The 22658-nt window shown below is 48.1% G+C and overlaps 1 protein-coding gene across 3 annotated transcripts; it reads right to left on the bottom strand.

The window, feature by feature from the left end:
- Window positions 1–2018: 2018 nt before the first annotated feature.
- On the bottom strand, window positions 2019–22658 carry Myo1a (myosin IA). 3 transcript variants are annotated; one of them, XM_033763714.1, is made up of 30 exons: window positions 22364–22657; window positions 21236–21397; window positions 21048–21117; window positions 20718–20849; window positions 20512–20627; window positions 20170–20264; window positions 19840–19944; window positions 19587–19633; window positions 19395–19458; window positions 19092–19190; window positions 16728–16831; window positions 16464–16611; window positions 15870–15988; window positions 15707–15793; window positions 13704–13769; window positions 13476–13580; window positions 11327–11389; window positions 10925–11125; window positions 10539–10765; window positions 10007–10207; window positions 9720–9813; window positions 9234–9383; window positions 9067–9135; window positions 8725–8799; window positions 4577–4711; window positions 3758–3864; window positions 3310–3442; window positions 3061–3213; window positions 2603–2730; window positions 2019–2306 (listed from the first exon to the last, which is right to left on the bottom strand). In XM_033763714.1, exons 4-30 carry the CDS (start codon window positions 20844–20846, stop codon window positions 2180–2182), a joined length of 3147 nt encoding a protein of 1048 aa, XP_033619605.1. In that variant the 5' UTR covers window positions 20847–20849; window positions 21048–21117; window positions 21236–21397; window positions 22364–22657; the 3' UTR covers window positions 2019–2179. The 3 variants fall into 3 exon arrangements, with proteins under 3 accessions (XP_033619605.1, XP_033619607.1, XP_010642940.1); XM_033763716.1 differs by lacking the exon at window positions 21236–21397 and having other exon boundaries at window positions 19840–19896; window positions 22364–22658; XM_010644638.2 differs by lacking the exon at window positions 21236–21397.

Raw genomic sequence — 22658 nt, forward strand, 5'->3', positions numbered from 1 at the left:
AAAAAAAAAAAAAAAAAAAAAGAATAGAAGGATGGCAGCTTTTGTCAGGTCCTGCTGGAGACGACCCACAGAGCAGGAAGGAGTGAGGAGAGCCCTCAGAGCTGGGAAGAAGTGGACTAAGCCAGGAGGACTGTGCCAAAGCTGGCTTAAGCTCTGAGATGGTAGCGTGCCTCCTTGCAGGAATTATGGGGGGGCAGGATGGCAGAGGCTGGAATGACCTACACTTTGAGAGTTCTGGACAGGCAAGGGGGCAGAGGGCTGGGAGAGAAGGACAAGGGGCAAAACTCCCTCTTCTCCTGTGGTGAGGAAGCCAATTCAAACCTTGTGACACAAGTGGTGAAACAGAGCCCAACAGGCACCAGGCTTCTGGCCCTCAGGAGAGAAAAAAAAGCAGACAGAAAAGAGGGAAAGGAAGGAGTCCTACCCCTCCTCAGACTAGCATCTAACCCTGTGACTGAGGGAAGGAGGTAACTTAGTCCTCCTCAACTCCCACCCCCACCCAGGGAGCTGACGGAGCCCTCAGCCGTGGGAAAAGAAAAGCAGGATAGGGAGCATCAGCTGCATTTTCTCCTGAAATTGCTTCTGAAAATGACCAGACACTTCACTGGGAAAGTGACGACAATTTGGGCCCTGGGAGCAGATGAGGCAGAGCGGAGGCGATGAGACTCAGGTCACCCACCACACACCGCCTTTCTGGGCCAGACCGGATCTTTTTGGCCTGATTCGGAGAAGTCAAGGATGGGGGAGTTGTCAGGGGTGGAGAGAGGCCCACTACAGTTTGAACTACCCCTCCTTTAAATACTTCCTCCACAAGAGCCCCTCACCAGCCTGGGAAGAGCCAGTCCTATCTCAACTGGAGCAGGGGTTGCCAAAACATGGGGCTTGTGCTCTGAAAGCAAGAGTAATCTGCAGGCAGGAAGAAGTTAACCAGGTCTGCCTGACAGCACGATTACCTGGGGCCATGAGCTGCCTGCTAATGGAATCCAGAAGCCAAAGCAAGAAGAGTGAGACCCCAGCCTCAGGGCACAGATAGCTCAGAGCTTAGTGGAGGAGGCAGGGAAGGTAGACGCAAAAGGAGGAAGAGCTGGCAACAAAGGCAGCCCTTCATACACTCTCTTACACTGCAGATCAAAATTTCACTGTGAATATTATGAGTGTGATTTTCCCAAAGGCAGAAACCAGGATGACAAGAGGTTGAGACGAGACACGGTCTATGAGGAAATAGATATGAAGGGAAGTAGAAAAATATATAAAGCATTCTGCAAACTATCATGTATTAATAATAGTCAGAGTCCACGCACATAGGGACAATGAGATGGTGTGAGGCAGTTGTAGACTCAGAAGAAGGTAATGACAATGACACAGAGAAAATAAATGAAGACTAGAGAAAAGGAGTTGAGTCATAGGGATGAGAGAGTCTGGTGAGGGAGCCTGCCTCCGTCAAGTGGCAGCGGCTGCAGGCCCCCACTCGGGGACGGTGATTAGCCAGAAATCGCTGGCAATAGCCTGACATCTCAGGTATATGGAAAGGAAAGCAGCGCCAGGAGGAAGATGTGATGCAGCGGGGTGCTAAGCTTGCGGGTGGAGGGGTGACAGAGCTCCTGGACAGGGAACCCTGCATTCCCCAGCTCACCTCGCCTTGCGTGAGCTCTCCAGCCTTGGGCCTCTTTTCAGGTGAAATCTCCAAAGGATCCCAATCTCTGCCAAGTCAGGGAATCTCACTTCTTCCTTCCAGGGACACGCTTAATGAATCAGCCCACTGGCCACCTGCGACCTGAGCCCTGTTCCCGACTCCCCCACCTCCACCCCAGTCTCTCTACACACGGTCAGAGCTCAGCCGGTCAAGGAGCCCAGAGACAATTTCCCTTCTTTGCCCTTCTGATTATCTATACTAGCGGGCTCCGGGGACCTGAGGGAAGGGTTAGGGCATGGGGGAGGGAAGATCTAGGTGCAGCTGGGTGAGAAGAGGGGGAGACAGGGCCCACGCACACTGACCAAACCTTTCAGAACTGAATGTTTTATTCGTGGGCAAAGAGATGGGAGGAGAGGACTGGAAGGGCTGGGGAGAAGAAAGGTCCTCTTCAAGGGTTCTTCCGTTTCTAAGCCTCACAGGGAGGAGGGTAAAGGCAGACAGTGCTGGTCCAGAAGAAGGTGCAACTCTGTAAGAGTCCCCATCTCCTCATTGCACAGTCACCTCCAGGCAATGACTTCCCTTCTTCTTACAAATCAGCTTGCTGTTCCCACCACTCCCAGGGCCCTGGATGACCTTGACAGCCACACTGCTCTCCTTGAACTTCACTGAGAACCTGGGGGGGAAACAAACAGAAAACCAAAGCTAGTGCCCAATCCCCTTACCCCAACTCCTGCAGTCCCATGATGGCTTCCCCACCTCTCCCAAAGGCTACCACATGGTACATTCCTCCCACTTAGTCAGATGGCTCAAGGCCTCAGAGAACTTGGATGGGGGGATAAGAAACACCTCCAAGCCCTGCCCTGACATAGTATGCGTCGTTTTCTCATTGTATGAATTTTCCCGGTCACAGTGACCATCAACTCAGTCATCTGTCCCAAGCCGCACCTCACCACCAGCTCATGGCCTTACTTCTCAGTCACGGTGACAGAAAGCTGCCTCTGTGTAACATCCGACACAGCCTGGTACATTTTAGCCAGCAGTTCAATGACATGGTTACTGATCAACAGGATGTCCCCTTTGGAGCCTCCTGATGACCTCTTAGGAAGGAGGGGAAAATATCAGAGAAGAGATGAAGAGATGAAATTCTTTTTTTTTTCCCCCTCCTCCTCAGGGGCAGACTGAGGGACATCAAAGGCCCTCAGAGTGAAAGATCATTTTCCAGCCTGCCGTTGACCTCTTAGGAAGGAGGGGAAAATATCAGAGAAGAGATGAAGAGATGAAATTCTTTTTTTTTCCCCCTCCTCCTCAGGGGCATACTGAGGGACATCAAAGGCCCTCAGAGTGAAAGATCATTTTCCAGCCTGCCCCACCCTCAGGACGCCACCCCTTTCTCCAGTCAGAGGCCCTGCACTACCCAGCTCTGATACCTCACTCAGATGCAAGCTAAAGAGCCCATCCTGGAGGCTGGTGACTGACACTCCAGCCACACTGTCCAGCCCAATGACAATTTTGGCCTGGGACTTCTTAGTGTCTGTGAGAATCACATGCCCTTTGGTCAGGAGCAGTATCCGGGCAGAAGTCTAGGGATGAGACAGAACAAGAAAGAGTAAGGACAGGCAGACTTAACCTCCACCTCTGGGTGGCAGCTGCAGCTGAGCAAAGCAGGCCTTTTTCACCTTGCCGTTGCCACGGTTGACCTTCTTCACAGTCTCTGCCAGCAGAACAGGCCCTTCCTCCGTGCCCTGCAGCTTCTGCAGCTTGGGGTTCCCTTGCAGCCCAATATAGTCACCACGGAATGGAATGGGCACACTGAAGAGACACAGGAGTTGTGCAGCAGGGACAAGGTCCTGTGCCTCATCCCAGCCCCCACCCCAAGGGTCCATCCTAATCCTCTGGGCCTGTCCTCCACCGTCCCTCATATCCTCTGTGTCAGTGGTTCACAAATGTGGCCCAGGACCAACATCAACACCACCAGAGATGAGCCAACCTAGACCTGTTGCGTCAGACTCTGAGGAGGGCTGCAGCATCTGGGTGTCCCCAGTCTTACCAGGTGGTTCAGAGACAGGCTCAAGTCAAGAACCACTACTTGACAAAACTGGCTATACTGGGTCTGGGGGCTCTCACCTCTGGGGGTAGGAAGCCTTCTTATCTTTGAACAGTTCACTGGCACAGAGTTTTTCCCTCAGCATCTGCACCTGCTTTGGAGACAGCTGATCCCGGAACTTCTTACACTGCAAAGAGGGATGGACAGGAACTAAGATCATGGCATGGGAGGGCAGGACTGGGGAGAAAAGTGAAAGACATAGTAGAAAGGACAGCAGGGGAGAAGACAAACAGAGGCAAAGGGACACTAGACATTTCGGGAGTGGACAGGGGTTGGATGAGTGTTGAGGAGGAGGGAGAGAACCGTGCTGAAGAGGGAAGTGGAAACTATCAAATACGATCACCATGGGGTCATGTGCTACAACGCAGCAAGGCTTAGACCAGATAGTATACAGCAAGTATTCCTTGAATAAAAGAACAAATGGCATTAGGCTAAGTAAAATAAGCCAGACACAGAAGGACAAGCATTACATGATTCCCACACATAGGGGGTACCTACAATAGTTAAGTTCATAGAAACCAAAAGTAGATTATAGATTATTAGAGGGAAGAATGGGGAGTTCATGCTAAGTGTTATGGAATTCCACTTTGGGGTGAAGAAAAGAATATGGAGATGGATGGTGGTGACAGTTACACAATGTAAATGTACTTAATGCCACTGAGTTGTTCACTTAAAAATTGTTCAAATGGCAAATGTTATGTCACATATATATTACCACAGTTAAAAAAAGGGGGGAGGAAAAAAAGGGGGGTTGGGGGAAGTAGAAGAAGGAGCCCATAGAGGGAAATAAGAGAGAAGAATCAAAGCACTAAGTTGTAAAGAAGAGCCAGCGGCCTCACCTTCCACTGGTGGTACAGCTGCTGCAGCTCCTGATCAGCCCTGATGAAGCACTTGTAAGGGACAGCTGGCCACCTTCTGTCCAAGACATTAGCAGATGGCAAATTGTTCTTCAGGCCCAGCAGGAATTTCTGTGCCTGGGTTGGGAGCAGAATGGTGAGAAGACACTTCCTGGCCGGCAGACTCATACCCAGACCCTGTCACTTACAAGGAGAAAGCCCACTCCAGTGAGAAGCAGGAACAGAGCCAAAGAAATGAAAGGGAGTTGCCTCCTAATCTCTGTCCGTGTAAAGTATAGTTTAAGATTGCAAGGTAAGGGTAAGGATGGGAGCATGGAGGGAGAGAAGGATGAACTCCAACTGGAGACCTGCTTTCCAGGGCAGTGAGGTGGGGGGAACCAATGTGAAAGTTGGTCTCAACATGATGCTCCCTTAGTTCCTATTCTCCCAGCTCACAAGTGCCTACAGTTGGCAGTCATTGTATGTGCTGGCTGCTGGACAGGTACCAAATCTGCCCTCCCCTCCGATCAGTTCAGACTAACACCTCAGCCTACCACTCACAGCCCTCCACTAAGAGCCCAAGGTGATGGCACAGGATTCCTGCACTGACTCCCCCAACCCCAGTCAACCAGACAGAACTCCTTGCTGTGCCTCTATGCAGCCCACCCACTTTCTCTCTGTGTCTAGCTCCCTCTGCTCTGGTAGCTCACCCTGCCTGACTAGAGTCTGCCTGTTTTTGGAAACGCAGCTCAAAGCCCACCCTGATGTCCCAAGTCTTGCTTCCTCTCCTTTCTCTGAAGACCCATACCACGTTGTCTAGATCTCGGTCTTTGCATTGCAAGCATTTGAATGAAAATATCTCCTTCTTTTAGACAGGTAGTCAGGGACTCAAGATCTCAAAGTGCCATTTTTTTTTAAACCATTCAACATAGATTGTCTCTCTAACTCTGTTTTAGGTTTGGGGACACAGGAATGGAAGACTCACATTCTATGAAGGAACCAGGGTAGGGGTGAGGAACAAACCACAAGCAAATAAATACATAATGCAAGATTATTCTATCTGCTATGATGTAAAGAAACAGGCCCTGAGGCAGGAATGAGTTGTAACAGGTTCCAGAAACATAAAGAAAGCCAGTGTGGCTGGAGTGAGTTGAACACAAGTGAAGAACAGAATTGGTCAGGGGCAGACCATGAAGGACCTTCTAGCCTGAGGTGAGGACATGGCAGGCTTTTATTCTGGCGAAATAGAACACCCTTAGGGGGCTTTAAGCAGGAGAATAACAATCTAACCTATACTGTTTGTTTAAGTATAGCCCATTTTTCAATTTGAAAATCTTTAAACTTGCAGAAACTATTTTTTAAAAACCACAGTGACCATCAGGATACTGTGTACCCCTCATCTAAATTCACTAACTAATAATATTAACCTTCTGCTCTGTGAGCTCTCTCCTACGTGTACCTGTAACATACATGTGTGCTTTTGGATGTACACAAACCCTTGCTATCATTTCTATCCTGAGAATGTTACACATATGATAACATCTTCCCCTAAGGCTTCAGCATGCATCTCCCAAGACATAACACCACTGCCTCACCTACGAAAATCCACACTAGTGAGATATGCTCATCTAATAGCAATCCCTACTCAAATGTCTTTACATGTCCTTGATAAAGTTTAGATCATGCTCCTTTTTCTTCATTCTGTTTTTCGCTGTTGTTGCTTCAGATCCTGAGTCTTAAACCCAGGACTTTGTGCACACCAGCTAGGCACATTACCATGGAGCTACATTCCCAGACTTTTTGTTTTATTTTTGAGACAGGGTCTCACTAAATTGCTCAGGTTGATCTCAAACTTGAAATCTTCCTGCCTTGGCCTAACAAGTAGCTGGGATTACAGGCATCCGCCACCACACCCAACTTTAGCTTTATTTTTATTTTTTCTGTTCCAAGGTGCAAGTTTCTTCTATGGCATCTGTTTAGCCTCCCCAGTCTAGAACAAAGACTCTATAAAGTTTGTACATTCTAGAGAGCACCTAGCACCCTATTTATTTATGGCATAGAATTATTGACAATAATACAAAGGTGACTTGATCTTGGGCACTTTCAAATGTTTGGAATTATTACAAAAATGTTTTGCTAAAACATTAGGTCAAAACATTAAAATAGGAACAGGGGTATAACTCAGTGTTAGAGCACCTACCCAGCATGTACAAGGCCCTGGATTCAATCCCCAATATCATAAAACCAAACAAAAAATTAAAACAGAAAAAGGAAGAACACACAGTATGTGACTGTATCTCCACAGGACCTACTCAAGTTTTTTGTAGCTTCTTCTATAGGAAGCTTGGCCCCAGGATCTGGGCCTGAGGAGGTCTCCAATCTGTATTCCCTAGTCCTTAGTGTGATTTGACTTAATTCAACAGACATTCCAAAGCATTGCCCATAATTTCTGTTGCTCCAATGGGTATAGAAGGCTTTCTTATTATTTGTTCTAGGTCTAAGAGTTCTGCCTTTCCCTATGCAGCCCTCCTGCCTCCAGGTCTGCCTAGGGCCATGGCTAGCTCAAGCCTCTTGTTAATGTTTGTTTTTTGTTTTTTTGGTACCGGGGATTGAACTCGGGTCCTTGCGCTTGCGAGGCAGGCCACCGAACCGCTGAGCTAAATCCCCGGCCCAAGCCTCTTGTTAATGGAAGACAGCTTCAGTGATTAAAAGCTCTGGAGTTAAAGAATTTGTGTTCCAGCTCTACCATTTACCAGCTGTGAGACTCCTGGCAAGTCGCTTATTCTCTCTGAGCCTTAGTTTTCTATCTAAAAAGTGGCGGGGGTGGGGGGCTGCCTCACAGCGTTGTTGAAACCCTTAGCACGTAAGGGAACTAGCCTTGTTACCGTCAAGAAACACTGTGGGAATCAAAGGGCAGGGCCTCTACATGCTGGGGGCAGGGGTATCTGTGTCAATTTTGAAATACTGGTTGAATCCAGAAGCTTCTGAGTTGACATTCAGCAGTTGCCTGATAAAATACAGGTGAAAGAAAGAGTAGAGGAAGGGCCAATCAGAAGATAAGTGCAAACCCAGATTACAGGCCTTAGGTATGCTGCAAGAGAGCACGTATTCTGGGGAGGCAGACACAACGGAGCCAGACAGAAAGGAGGCCAGGCAAGGAAGAAAAGGGCCTGGAATGAAGGAACACGTGTACACACACACACACACACACGCGCGCGCGCGCGCGCGCGCGCAAGGTAAGAGGGGAAAGAGATAAAGGCTGGGAGGGAATGAGGAGACCTTAAGTTTCCAAAGTCCCATTGCTTTGGTCAGCTGGGGAATCCAGCCTCTCTAACAATGAAGAGAGGCTCCAAATGAATGAGTCTTGTGTCAAAATGAGCACACTAATAAGGGCCCTAAAACTACCCAAAATTCTAGTCAGCTGAGATCAGTAACAACTTACTGCAGCCCTCTGGCAGAGACCTTCAGCTCGTTCCTCCTTCTCTCTGGACTTTTCCAAGCTTTCACTGTAGAGCTACTCTGTCCCTGGCTTCCCTTGAACACCTCTAAGAAGTGCTACCATATCTGAAAGGTGTCTCCAGAAACCACTCTTCTCTGCCACTATTTTCTTCCCACTGGAAACCATCTGTAGTTTGAATATGTAGGCTTGGGTCTGCTTCTTCCTGCCCTTCCTGACCCAAATCCTCCAGAACTGAGAGAGGTCTTCCTGAGAGTTAGTTAGATTGGTCTGCTATGGGTTCAGAGGAGATAGCAAGGAGATTCCCTCCATTTTCACCTTGGAAGTTTGGGCTAGTGGACCCTATGTGTGTCCTCCCTCTGCTCTTCCATGAGATGGTTAGATCAGCCCATCTTTCCTCCAGTCTGTATGCCATGGACCAGATGGTAGGTGTGCTGAGACAACCCCTGCACCCATGTCACAGGTTTCCAGTGGCAAACACTCTAGCAAAAATGCTGTCTGATTCTCCCTCAGCCTGAGGTACCTGGGGCCTGCTGCCTGCACACTGTTCCAACCTGCCTCCTCCTGGACCCAGGTATGTACAAGCAAGTTGAGCAAGCTCTTGTGGGAAAGCTTTGAGTCACATCTTCTTCTTTCACCCCTGTCCCAACCTCCTGTACCCCACCCCACTTCTGCCTTCACCCCCAACACTTACCATGCTCTTGTAGATGAAATTTGCCAAGATGAGGGCAGCTCCAGACCGGAAATATTTTCGATAATTCTTGCGAGCCTAGCATGAATATATAAGACAGGAACCAAACTGAAGACAGATTCCAGAAGAGTTTCTGCTATTTTTTCAACTATGCCAGGAACAAAGCAAGCTAAAGAGCTGAGACGATAGTAGGAGGAAAGCAGAACCCTTCTGCCCAGTCAGACATACACCCCCAACACAGGTGTCACACAAGGGTGGCCTGGGTGCCAACAAGCCTCGCCCGGCAGTGGCACAATCCAGGAGGAGCTATGTTGGGAAGGAAGCTCCTCTCCCACTCCCCATTACCTTCCACCCTCTCACGAAAGCCTGGATCAGCAGTGCTGATGCCTTCATTTGCCCGTAGTGTTTCTTTTGCTGTGGAAAACATTGGTGCTTTTAGAGAAACCTACATCCTAAACCATCTCACCCCCTCTAGGAAGAGTGAAGGGATGGGACTTTGAGGGTAACTGTACCCTATTGCCTCGAAACCAAGCAGAGATAAGGATCTGACTCTTCCTCATCTGCTGGTAATGGGTACGGCAGCGCCAGCCTCTGTAAATCTTCTGGATGAGAGTGGCCAGCTGCTGGAGCCTCATGCGCCTCTGCTCTTCCAGGTAGAAAAGCTGCAGAGGAGGGAGAGGTGAGGCAGAGGGGTTGGCCTCTGGGAACAGTGCTCTCTTCTGAACCCCACAGGACCACAGGCTTCTCAGCCAGCATCCTATTCGATCACTCCAGCCCTCAAGGAGCTCTGCTTCAGGTAAAGGCCCTCAAATAGGACAGAGCAGCACACCTAACCCCCTCAGCTTAAGGCGGGGGTGGGCATAATATAGTTCCAGGGGAGAAGTGCTGGCCAAGAGAAAGCTGGCTCACCCACTGGCCATCCCAGACTATAGCTGCTGCCTTCCCTCCAGCCTCTTTCTCACTCCACCTCCCCAACACAAATTCTTCCTCTGACTCACAGTTTTGGGGCTTCTGATGAAGACCTTTGTCTTCCCAAAGGCCAGCTCCTCTGAAGACAGGCTCAGCTCCCCCAGGACCTTCTCAGCACCCTCCCTATAAAGGCAGAAGGGAGGAAGCCGGAGTCTCAGGAGAGAGTCTTTCAGCTGCAGGAAATGATCACTTCTTTCCCCAAGTAACCATTCCCCTAGTGTCAGCAGATGAGCTCATCCCCTGCTCCCCCTCCTCCTCCCACAATTGTTCCCTGCATTTCCCTTTACTGCTTCGCACACTCCACACTGGATCTTACCGGTCTCTGCCATTCCAGTGAGGCCAAGTGCTCCGGCTCAGCAATCGGTACCTTTCCAAGAAGGACTTGTAGCCCTGGCGGTAGGCATAGCCTGCCCGTCGCACCCGCACATTCTCCAACAGGCCTAGGTAGCGTGCCTGGACCACCACCAGCTCCGAGGAGAACTGACCTCGCTGCTGATACTCATTGGGCTTTATGCACCTGGTGCGAAGTGGGGCAAGGGAAAGGCCTCAGGAGGTGACATCATTACCAAGGGAACCATCCTGGTCTCCAGACCCCTACTCTGTACTTAGTCCCCTTAGTTGAAAATTTCAGTGGAGTGGACACCCTGGCCTTGCCATTTTCACTCACAAGTCTGACACATACATCCCTACCCACCTATGGGATACCCTGCTCCTCATCTGGCTGTTTTTCGTGAGGAATGGCCTCTGAAACCCTATTCCACACACCTCCATGGATATGTTCTACAGTGCTCGGCCCCTGCGCATGCCTTGACATATGATGCATGTCCCCTGTGGGCCCAGCTCATCACCTGATGTAGTTGGGGTTCTTGGAATACAGATTCTTCATGAGTGTGGCCACAGAACTCTTGAACTGGGCCCCAGCAGTCGGGGGACGTTTGAGAGAGGCCAACTTGGGATTGCCCTCAGAGAACAAGGACCGAAGGAGTGGGTGCTGGGCCTTCCACATGGCCTGGGACAGGTCTCGGAAGAGTAGGTCATTATTCTTGTCAATGAAGCCGGTTACGTTGTACATCACCTGTAGAGAAGCCATCAGGTTTGGAGCCCCTGTGACTTTCTCCCAGCACTCGGTCCTCCCTCCAGGCTTGACGTAAAGTACTCTCAGCTGTCACCTCCCCTCAGGTCCTCCCCCACTGTCTTCAGCCCTCGTGTTGCACCTGCAGCCCTGCTACATCACCTTGCCTGCATAGTGGCAGATGCGGAAGCAGCTGAGGCCCATGCTGCGGTCGTACTGGTGCTGGGCATTCTGGGTGACTTTACTCTCGTAGTGACTGTGCTTGGAGAAGAGCTGGTTCAGCTTTGCTAGGAAAGTGGAGTCACTGACCACCCCAGGCCGCAAGCACTCCTCGTCCAGCATGGCCAGGATGCCTCGCTGATTCTGGGCCAAGAGAACACGATCAGTGCAACCTCTACCTGATCCTTCAAGATGTCCATTGTCTCACTGCTGCCCCTTGAGCCTCTTTCATCTTTTGCCTGCCTTTTCCATCCTTTACAAACAGGACAGTCAGGAGAGAGATAGGGGAAGGGTCTTCAGGAGGTTTGGAAAGGGACATCCCAGAGGCAAGATAAAGAAACTCACATGCTCAATGAGGTTACAGATGATGCCATTGTCAAAGTAGTCCACCTTTGTCCATGGTATGCCCTGATAGAGGAAGACATCAATTATAGACTTTACCAGACACAGCCTTCCTTTCACTCATTCTACAAAGGACCACAGGAATCCCCATAGTTCAGGGAAGTCCACAGTTCTATTTATGTCCCCATCCCTACAAGTTTGGTGGAGTATCTGTGGGGTGGGGTATAGAACCAAGCACCTGTGAAAGCAGGTGAGACAGCGCAGAGCCTTGTAGGTGGCATAGTGTGGGAAGAGATCATAGTATGCTGGGAAGAGGTTGGGATAGAGACTACCCCAGTATGAGAGGGGAGGAGCTATATGCATGGAAGAGTAAGTGATCACAGCACATCTTCAATAAACTATGAGACTGGAGCACACCACCGAGAGTTTATCCTCAAAAAAGCTAAGCTGATGCATCTTCAAAGATCTGCCTCGGTGATTTTCAAATTTGAGAGTACACCACAATCACCTGGAAGACCTCGCTAAATATACAGATTGCTGAATCCCACCTCCCCTCTGCACCCCTCTTTCCAATTTCAGTGGGTCTGGCATGGCACCTGGGAATTTATAGTTTCAACATGTTCCCAAGCAATGCTGACATTAACTGGTCCAGGACCACAGTTTAAGAACCAAAGAACTACATTATACTTTTAGACTATATAACTTTATTAAAAACTGAGAACCTGGGACTGGTAGTGCACACCTGAAATCCCAGTATTCAGGAGGCTGAGGCAGAAGGATCACTGCAATTTCAAGGTCAGCTTGGGCCACATAGGGAATTCAAAGCCAGCCTGAACCACATACCAAGACCCTTTTTCCAAACCACAGTAAATAAATAAATGAATGTAAAAATGATACAGGAAAAGAAGACCCAAAGAATCTCTGCTTGGGGACTTGTTGAGCAGAAGTTCTGTGGGTAGTATAGTTCCTAATCCCTGCATTAAGGGCCACACCTACCAGGTCAGAGCGTTCTCATATGTGCTTGGGAAGCACAAACCTTTCTTTCCCTCCTCCCTCACAGGTCTTCACAGAAAGTAAAATGAAATTACCTTAAATTGTCCTCCCATTTCATCTTCTTCCCCAACCAGTTAAATGAACTATGATATACTTATAATCTAATGCAGCTGTAAAGGTATCTTTACATACTGATATGGAAAGATCTCTTGTTGAGTGATGATAAGAAGACACAGAACAGAATGTATTTACTGCCCTTTGTATATATTTTGTAGGAAAATATATTTACATATCTGCTTACACATGAGAACTCTGGAAGGAGGCCTACTTTGGGTGCCTCTGGGTGGGGAGGAAAACTAGGAGGCTGAGGGCAGAGGCAGAAAGGAGAGATTTTTATATTTATACCTTTTTAAGCTTTTTAAATTGTGAAGCATAGGAATGTTTTACCTATTTGATAATTTAAATTGTTAAAATTAAAATGTGCAAAACAACTGGAAAAACTCTTCCACACATGGTGACCATATTGCCTGAAATTCTGCCCGAGGGCTCACAAGGGAATATCCCTGGGAGGGTTTAGATGAGTGAGACTCTCAGCCATTCACACTTTGGGGGTAGAGTGGCTTAATCAGAGAGTTTTTCTAATGCCTAGGCACAAAAAACAGGGGTTTGCACTGAATCAGGGAAAGAGGGTGGACATCTGGAGCCATGGGGGACTTCTGGTGAGGAAGTCTGAAATCAGGGCGCCATGAAGGGGATGTCAACATCAGCCAGTGCCACGGGCGACAGAACGTTCTGAAATGCTGGAGAAAAACACAGAAAAGGATGTGGTAGGGTGCCAAGCCCAGGAGAAACGTCCCTTCTAAATTTGGCTCACAGTCTGCCATAGGCCAAGCACAGCTGTCACTTCTCTGCTCTCAGGACTCTCTCCACACACACCCTTCCCATCAATCTGTCTCCTGCCTAGCCTGGACTGGAGTAGGAGGCAGGGGACACAGAGGATGGGGAGCCGACCACTAGGGCTACTTACGAATGCGTAATGCTCAGCTGTGCAAGGGAAATTGTTTCATTTGTCTTCCCTTCTGGAAGTTGTGATCAAGGAGAAAAGATTTGGCATAAGTCTGGAAGTTACTGAAGAGGGGAGGGAAAAGGCTTGGTTTACCTCTCTCTTATATTCCTCTTGCTCCTCCTTCAGGGTCAGCTCTATGAACACCTGCTGCAGCTTTTCATTGCAGTAGTTAATCACAAACTGCTCAAAGCTATTATTCTGAGGATCAAAGAGAAATAACAGCTCACACAAGACTTTACCTCCCCTCTCTCATGCCCACTGTAAGTCTGCCCCCCAATTCTTAGGGAAGCAGGCTGCTGAGGTTGGATGAGTCTCTCTCACCTCCAGTATCTCAAAGCCGTAGATATCTAGGACTCCCATTACCTTCTTCTTCTCCCCAGTGGCCACCTGAAGAGGAGAAAAGGATAAATATGAGGACAGGCCATGCCCTTCAGGGTCAAATGGGGTCAGAGCAGGGGCAAAGAGAACTAGAGTGAGCGTGAACAAGCTGGAACTATGGTGTCTTATTCTCTTTTCCCCCTCTATATACTCAAGAAAAGCAGAGGAGAAACGAGGAAAAGGAAGATTTAAATCAGTGCCAGGAAGGTTCGCCCATGGTATGAGGTAGAAAGACATTAAAAGCCTCTCCTCATCTGGGAGTGATAGCACATGCCTGTAATCCTAGCACTTCGGAAGACTAAGGCAGAAGGATCCCAGCCTGGGCACCTTACCAACTACTAGAGAGACCCTGTCTCAAAATAACAAAAACAAACAAACAAAAAAATTTTTAAAGGGCTGTAAAAGTGCAAAGCCCCTGAATTCAATTCCTAGTCCCTCCAAAAAAATCCTCTCAGGATAATAACCATCCCTGTGGTATACAGCACTACAAAAACAAATTCCGTGTCATTTAATAATCGTAATCATATTAGGCATGATCATTTCACAGATGAAAAAAAAAAAAGAAAAAGCATTTACCCCAGTCTAAATTCAAATTCCATCTTATCTTGCCGCCTGTCAGTAATAGCCTTTATAGAGATAGCACTCTCATGTAGATAATTATTTAATAACTGCTTGTGACCAGGGTTGTAGCTTAGTGACAGAGCACACACTTAGCATGTACAAAGACTGGTTTAGCCAGGCCTGGTGGTGCACACCTGTAATCAAGTTCAAGGGCAGTTTGGGCTACATAGTGAGGATCAAGGCCAGACCAAACTACGTACCAAGACTGTTGTCTAAGAAAAAAAAAACAAAAACAAAAAACAAGGACCTGGGTTTAATCCCTAGCACCAAGAAATTGAACAAATCAGGCCAGGGGTTTAGCTCAGTGGTGCCGCCGCCTGCCTTGCAAGTGCAAGGTCCCAGGTTTGATCCCCAGTACCAAAAAAAAAGAAAGAAAAAAAGAAAATGAACAAATGATAGCTTTACTGGATATAACTCATATACCATGTATAATTCAGTGGCTTGTTTTAGTTATTTGAAATATTGTAAAATCACCACCACTGTTTAATCCAGAGTATTTTCATCATTCCAAGAAAAGAATTCCAGGGCTGGGGATGTAGCTCAGCAGTGTAGTACTTGCCTGGCAAGCACAAGGCCCTGAGTTCAATTTTCAGTACCAAAAAACAAAAAGAATTCCAATGCCCATTAATAGTTTTTCCCCATCCCTCTGCCCCAGTCACTGGCAATAATTGATTCACTTCCTATCTCAATGGATTTGCATATTTCGTACATTTCACATGAATCATACAGAAGGTAGTCTTCTGTGATGGGCTTCTTTTACTCAGCATAATGTTTTCAAAATTCATCAATTTTGTAGCATGTAATAGGACTTCCTTACTTTTTATAGCCAAATAATTCTGCACAGATATACCACATTTTGCTTATCCATTTATCAGCTGATAGACACTTAGGTTGCCTCTACCTTTTGGCTATTATGAATAATGCCTCTATGAATATACACAATTTTTGGTGGAGGACATCTGTTTTCAAATCTCTTGGATGTAGGCCAGGGAATTGCTGGATTATATGATAACCATATACATAATTTCATCTGATCTGAATTAAACCCTGTGAAGTAGATAGACATTCATGTTTTAGTGGGCATGCCCAAATTAGGAAACCAAGGCTTAGGATCTGAAATTCAAAGACCACATGACTGAAAAATAGATGGATCCAATTGTTAACTCAAACATCAATGATGTTTCCACAACACACTACTGGAATGACTTGTATCACCTCCCTCATCCTCTTTTCTCTGTTCATGTCAGAAACCAAGGAATGGAGTTGGTGGCCAGAGTGACAGATGAGCAGGCAGAAGGTACTGAGGTGAGAAGGCAGTTTCTCACCTTGATGCTCTCATTGATTCGATTTACTAGCCAGTTGAATAGTCGGCTGTAGATGTTCTTAGCCAGAGCATCCCGAGCATACTGAGCCTGGGTGGGGGGAAACAACTTAGTGTGGAACCAACAGAACAGACTCAAAATAAGCTCCCTTCAGAAGGATCCTTACCTGGATGACATTCAACACAGTGACCACCTTTTCTTTGGCCGTTTCCATGGTCTTTGAGCACAAAGCTCTTTCTAGTTCCTCAGGATTTAAACCCACAATCTTTCCAATCTCCTGAACACCTAGAATGATGAGGAAATTCAAGATGGCTGGAGAGGGTGCTTTGTCTCAGTGGCAGGGAACATGAGGGCACTGATTAGCAAAACTGCCTAGAAGACTGGTGCCGAGTCTCCCTGGGAAGCTGTTAGCTAACCCAGAACACCACCACAGAAGAATGGACGGCTAAGGGAAGAGGATCTGGGCACTTTGTGTGCACTGCCCACTTTAATATGAGAATCTCCTGAAATAGGTGTGTTACCCCCTGATGCAAAAGAATCAACTGAGACTCTGAGAAATCCAAAATCCAGATCCATCAAATGTCAAAAATCTCATTCCAGTGTGCTTCACTGGGAGTTCTTAATGAGCCTACTGGAGGAGAACTCAGAAGTGGGCTGAGTGGGACTGCATCAGGGCATAGCTGATTACTCCAGAAATTGTAGAAGAATAGGACTCAAAGTAGGAGATTCGGGGTGGGGACTCCATCAGGCTGGCACGAACCTCTCCCATCACGGATGCCACTTCCCGGTATCCCATCAGCCTGGAACTCATCAGTCAGCTCAACATTTCCCAGCTTCAGAACCAAGGCTGTCACCTCCAATACTTGTTGAATTTCCTCTTTGGAGAACCCAATTACTGTCATTGCATTCTTGAGGAAAAAGCAGAAATTAATCTAAAATGGTGGTGCCGGCCCAATGCCTCCCTTCTCAAACTCAAAGCCTGGGCTCAGGGAACACCCCAAATCTGCCCACACTTGTCGCCCACCTGTACAGCTCTGAAGTTGGAGGCATCATCCATGCCATCCACTCTGGACATTTCGTGGTTCAGATAGGAATAACCACTTGTATCCCGCTCAAGCTTCAGGTCCTCTGGGACAGTCAACATGGAAAGAGAGTTAGCATTCAGCTCTCTGAAGCCTTCCCCTCCTTGCCCTACATGGGTTCATTCCTTTAAGCAACAGAGGCATTTTTTTATGTAGGTTCTTCCTTTTTTGTTATAGGTCTCTTTTGTTTGGGGATCATTAATTCCCATGAATTAATACTCTAATTAGTACTTTAAACCGTACTGAAGAGTTAGGTGTTCACACTTGTTGGGTTTTCCCAAAGCTTTTCTAAAAGAAAAGCCTCATTTCACTCTTCTTTTTACCCACCCTCTGAGTTCTAAACAGTAAAAACAGTCAAATCCTCCATCCTGCTCAGGTCTCAGTGCCTCTGAGAGAATGAAGGGAAAGGAAGAAAGGTGAACACATACCTCCCACCCACGTGTCACCTGAGAGGCTCATTAATTATGCGTTCACCAAGCACCAACAAAGTGGCAGATAGTGTATTCTCTGACCCTAACACCTCTTCTAGAAGGTGTGTGTCTCTGATGCTGAGGAGCTGGGCTAAATTATGTTCCTCTGCAGTGAATCTCTATCCCAGCCTGTACCACATTGGCTAGTTTCACATTTCTTTTGTCTGTCATACACATGAGCAACTTGTGTGTTAGAACTGTCTTTTTTTTTTTTCCTTTTTAGACAGGAGTCATACTGTATTATATATCTCAGTCTGGTTTTGAACTCCCAATCTTGACTCAGCCTTCCCTACTGGGATTACAGACATGTACCACCACTCCCAGATGGAACTGTGGTTCTTATCTCCATATTCTGAATGCATGGCTAGCAAACAAGAACTTTTTCATTTTAATAAATGAATCAAGGACATGTTCAAAGCTGTCTGCCTAAGGTGTGAAGGATTGGTTTAATCTTAGAACTTGAGGGAAGCCAATCATCCTTGTGAAAATGATCTGAAATTTGGGGAGTATGCTTCAAGCTAGAGCTTAATGGCAGCTCCTTCTAGAAAACACATTTTGAAAGAGGAGTCTGCTAAAGAAGGGCACGTGGAAGGAGAATGAGTCAGGATCCCCAGGGATAAATATGACACCAGGAGACCCCACCCAGATTCAGTTTAGACCGATAGAGGACAGAACCAGCCAGAACAAGACACAGTGCCTATGATCAGACAAAGTAAACACGACTAGACTATGATGCCTAGAAGGAAGACAAGACCCAAGGGGACCCTTGCACCTTCTGGAGGTCTTCAGGAGGGGAAAAGCAGTTAGGCACAGGCTCAACATGGAATAACAAGAAACCAAAGACACATACTTGGGGGCCAGAGATCCATGGTTCTCAGAGCTTGAAAGGGGAGACTGAGAGGCAAACACTAACTGGGTCTCAGTCCCACCCGAATTTGCAGTGATACCCACCCAAGACCACCCAGGCCAGGCCAGCATCCAGGCTGGGGTGGGCTCTTTCCCAGGACAAGGTAAAGGTTCCATGCCTTCTTCTTCTATAGCTACCTGCACTGGCCTAAGGCACCAATCACACTATTTCAATCTCTATGTTCACACACCTGCTATCCCTAGAAGCATACTAGGAACGGTGAATTCTTTGAGAAAAGGGTTCATGTTTTACTCAGCTCTATCTCTAGAGGACAGCATAACGTGTATCACAGTAGTATCAAGTAATATCAAGAAGTATCAAGTGGTATCAAGAAATGCTTGATGAGTGAATGAATGAAGCCTTCATAGAATGGTCTAAGAAAGAAAGTCAGGGACAGGGTCCAAGTGAGACAGAGATAAGCCCAGGACAGCTTCAACTAGAGCTTCTTCAATACTTACAACACCCTGTCTTCTCCGCTGAACAGTCAATAAAGCTTTTATTTTCTTTTTCCTGGTACCAGGAATCAAACTCAGGACCTTGCTCTTACCTAACAGGCAAGGCACCACGCAGCTACATTCCTGGCCCCAATAAAGCCTCTTACAGTGGAAGTAAGATAAAGGTGGATGGGGATGAGGGTTTTATATCTAAAGCAGTTTGGAGAAAGAGGAGCCCATGGAAAACAGAGGTCTGAGTGTAGTAGAGAGGCAAGAAAGGCACATCCCTAGCAATCAGTCCCAGGACAATAGAGCAGAGGGGCTGAGATTGGTTCCCAGTAATGGGTTTTGAGGTTCCAAGTGAGAAATACCGGCAAGGAGAAATCTCAGGGGCTCAAGGGAAGGGGGCTGCAGGGCCCAGAGGAGCCCGAGGTTCTAGGGATGGAATGGAGGAGGTTAGGAATGCTTTGCCACGTGTCCGGGGCAGGCACATACTCAGCAGCTCTGCCTCTGCTCCAGCCAGTAGCTGATAGAAGATGTGGAAGTTCCTTTCCCCTTTGAGCTGCTTCACCACTCGGGATTTCTCAAGCAGATCTGGCAGAGAGTTAGAAATTAACCTCCTGAGGGCCTGAGAGGTACTGCAATGTCCCTCTAATTCTGCCCCAGCCACAGTATTCCTAGCATTTAGGAAATTCCCTGAAGTCTAATGTTCCTCTTTCCTACAGGGGCAGGTAAGCAGAAAGGGTCACTGGGCAGGGGAAAGAGAAAGTTGATGAGTGGTCTGGGGGAGACACGTACAGTTTGTGATGACGCCTCCAAGCGGGGATCCTTTGAAGTCAAACTCAATATCCATGTATTTTCCCTTCAGAGAGACACCAGAGAAAGTCTTGGCTTTCTCCTCTTCTTGCAGCCCTGTCAGGAGGGGTCTGTGCTGCACCCCTCTGCCTCAGCCCCAATCCCTCTCCTCCCACGCTGGACATGCTCACTCACAAATCGAGAGGAGTTGTTGTTACGAATGGTCTTGGCATTGCCGAATGCTGCAGAGAGGAGGAGAAGGGAAGTGAGGCAGGCTGAAGGGACAGATGGGGCTCTCAAGAAGGGAAGAAAAGACCTCTGAGGAGGAATTCTTCCAGTCCTCATGCCAGTCTCAGAAAGGGAGCAGTGGTTTTGGAGCACTGGGAACAAGTAACTCTAGGGGCTGAGGACTGGGAGGAATGGAGAGAGCAGAGATCGTGATCCTCACCCTCCAGCACTGGGTTTGACTGAAGCAGTTGCTCCTTCACAGAATTCACCTGGTCCCCTTTTCCACAGATGGCAGCCACATAAGACATCACCAGCTTGCTCGCTTCTGCTCACAGAGAATCTTGAGAACCTCACGGGGACCCACCCATGGCTGACCTATCCCCTGCCTCCCTCCTTAACTCCCCTCCCCCAGCATGCACACCCCTCAGAATCAGAAAAATGGGAGAAGTTTCTGGGGGTTGGGAAGGACAGGGTAGGCAAGGTGTGGCTAGGGAAAAGACAAGACAGTGTTCAAGAGGTGACCGTGGCTTGCCCCAGTCAGGTTCCTCACCAGTCTTCCCAGCTCCGCTCTCGCCTGTGATGACTATACACTGGTCTCGGTCTCGGTCTCTCAGGGACTGGTAGGCCACATTTGCCAAAGCATAGCTTGAGGGAGGAAGTGGGCAATGACTAGAGGGGCCAGTCCAAGATACCATTTTTTACTCAGTCTCCATCTCTAGGTTCATTCACTCTCCCCACATGGACCAGACTAGGTAAGAAGCATTAGGCCTAGTGAGAGGCCTCCAGAGGGCCGAAGGGGAAGAGATACACTGGCATCTGGAAAACACTGTAGGGAAAGGGATAGAGGAAATTAAAATACTTCATCATCACAAAGCTGAGGCCTTCTACTCACATATGGGGCTTTAGTTCATAGAAGGTATGGTCTCGATATTTGGCAATGAACTCAGGGCCATAGATGGGCAGCTGTTGGTAAGGATTGACTGAGATCACCACGTTCCCAATGTAGGTCTGGAACCAGAAAGAAGATGAAGGGAATGGGGGGGAACATGTGGACTTTCCCAGCACACCCACAGCCAGCCATACCCACAGCGCACTCACATAAACCTCCTTGTTTTCATAGCGAAGCTGAAGGTTTTTGAGCAGAGACGCCTCCTCCAGGGGTTCCAGGAGGACAAGGTCCTCTACCCCGACAGAACCTTCCATGACAGACATGTTGAGGGGCTGCATATCCTTGGAGCAAAAGGGACAATTTTCTGATATCTGCTCAGTTTAAATGTCACTAACCATATGAGGTGAAGAGGGAAGAAGGGACCAGAGTCCCCGACCTAAAAGAGCCTCTATACCAGCCCAGGCCAGGCAGGGAGCCAAGTCTTTCAGCAGGAGGTAGGGAACCCTATGTTCCCTGGGGTATTGGAGAGAACCACCTACCTCTGACCACCTGGAGGACAGTGCCCAGTAGGCAGCAATGGGGCAGCAGAGCGGCTTCAAGGGGAGAAGGCTGAGGAGGAAAGCATGAGCCAAGCTTTATGTCTCAGCCAGGTATAGACAGCCCCCCCACCCTGGCTCCTGCCTTGTTCTGAGGTTCTGGCCAGCATTCAGAAGCCCTGGCTACTTACCCTGGTCCTCTTGATTACCCCTACTTCTCACAGCCCCTATTTTAGCCATCTCAAACCCCTAGACTCAGCTAGGAGTGGTGGCGCATGTCTGCAATCCCAGCACTGAGGCTGAGGCAGGACTGCCAGTTGAGTCCAGGGCCAACTTAGGCTACGTAGAGAGACCTGTTCCAAAAACAAACAAGCAAACCCCTATACCCATCTCAGTTTTTTCAGAGGTCTCTCCTTCCCTATGATTGCTATTGTAAGCTTTGCTTTTAAATAGGGATTGAGCAAGGTGATAAATTAGAGCATGGAGACCAGAATCCTCTATAAAATAAAAGTGGTTTGTTTCCTCAACTAATAAATAGCTGTCTGGGCTTCTGGATACCCTCCACTCCTGTCCCTATTTTCCCATCTCCAGCTGTCACATCCATTCCTGTAAACTTCTGGCATAGAATTTGCCCAGAGGGGCGCACCCAGCTTTTGAGGGGGAGTGCTGCAGGGAAGGCTGTGGGGCTGGGGCCCACGTAGGAAGCACATGGCAGATGCTCCCTCAGGAGAAAGCCTAGCCCTCCACAGGCTTTCTTGTGGAACTACATAGGTGGAGTGACCGGTTACAGGATGGAGTTACTGGTACAATGGTCAATGCCACTCCCAAACAGGAATAAAAGAAACACATTTTCTCACTCTCATGAATCTCAGAACCTGGATGGGGGAAGGGAGAAAGCAGTGATGGAAGGTAGACAAGAAGCAGGGATAGAGGCTCGCTTCTCCCCTCACTCTGTTTTCCTGATGCTCCTGTAACTTCCTGGGAAGGCACAATTGAGGAAGCAATAAGACTAACCAATAAAAGCAGTCTCTAGATATCACGCAGCATTTACCACAGGCCAGACAGGGCCTTAAGCACTGTGCAGATACTAATTCATCTGATGCTTGCAGTGAAGCAGGTACTATTATTATCTCAGAGTTTTCATATATTTTTTTGAAAGTGAAATCTTTGAAGTAACTTGGCAAGGGAGAGTAAGCCGAAAGAGGGTTTGGGAGAAGGCATTTTGGGGTTGGGAATTGAGAGGAGTGGGAATGTGAACAGTTGGGGGCAGGGGAGAGCAAAAGGAGAAAAGAGCAGTGACAGGTCAACGCAGGACTCACCCAGCCCTGGAGTGAGGATATGACTTCAGCGTCCCTTGAAGAAAGGTAGATGAAATACCAATTTGACAGAGGAGGCGTAGGAGCCCCGGGCTCCAAGGTTGGAGCGGCGTCTTATTAATGGGAGCTGTCCATGGTGTCAGGGAATCCAGAAAAGAGGCCCCCTTCCTCTTGCCAGTGCCCACTCTTCAGATCTTCCTTTTCGCTGCCTCCTCCAGCCCAGGCTCCCTGTGCCAGTCAGGCCGGGAGAGGCTGGAGAGACTGCTGCTCAGCACAAAGTCCAAGGCTGAGGGTGTGG

Source organism: Fukomys damarensis, unplaced genomic scaffold (genome assembly GCF_012274545.1).
Source record: "Fukomys damarensis isolate Sample0158 unplaced genomic scaffold, DMR_v1.0_HiC HiC_scaffold_15, whole genome shotgun sequence".
NCBI classification, from domain to species: Eukaryota; Metazoa; Chordata; class Mammalia; order Rodentia; family Bathyergidae; genus Fukomys; species Fukomys damarensis.

Coding starts and splice junctions, on each gene's coding strand:
- Myo1a (XM_010644638.2), bottom strand. CDS start 20,846: ATGCAGCCCCTCAACATGTCTGTCATGGAAGGTTCTGTCGGGGTAGAG. Junction 16,612..16,727: donor CCAACTTCAGAGCTGTACAG/GTGGGCGACAAG, acceptor TTTTTCCTCAAG/AATGCAATGACAGTAATTGG. Junction 3,214..3,309: donor TCAACCGTGGCAACGGCAAG/GTGAAAAAGGCC, acceptor TCTCATCCCTAG/ACTTCTGCCCGGATACTGCT.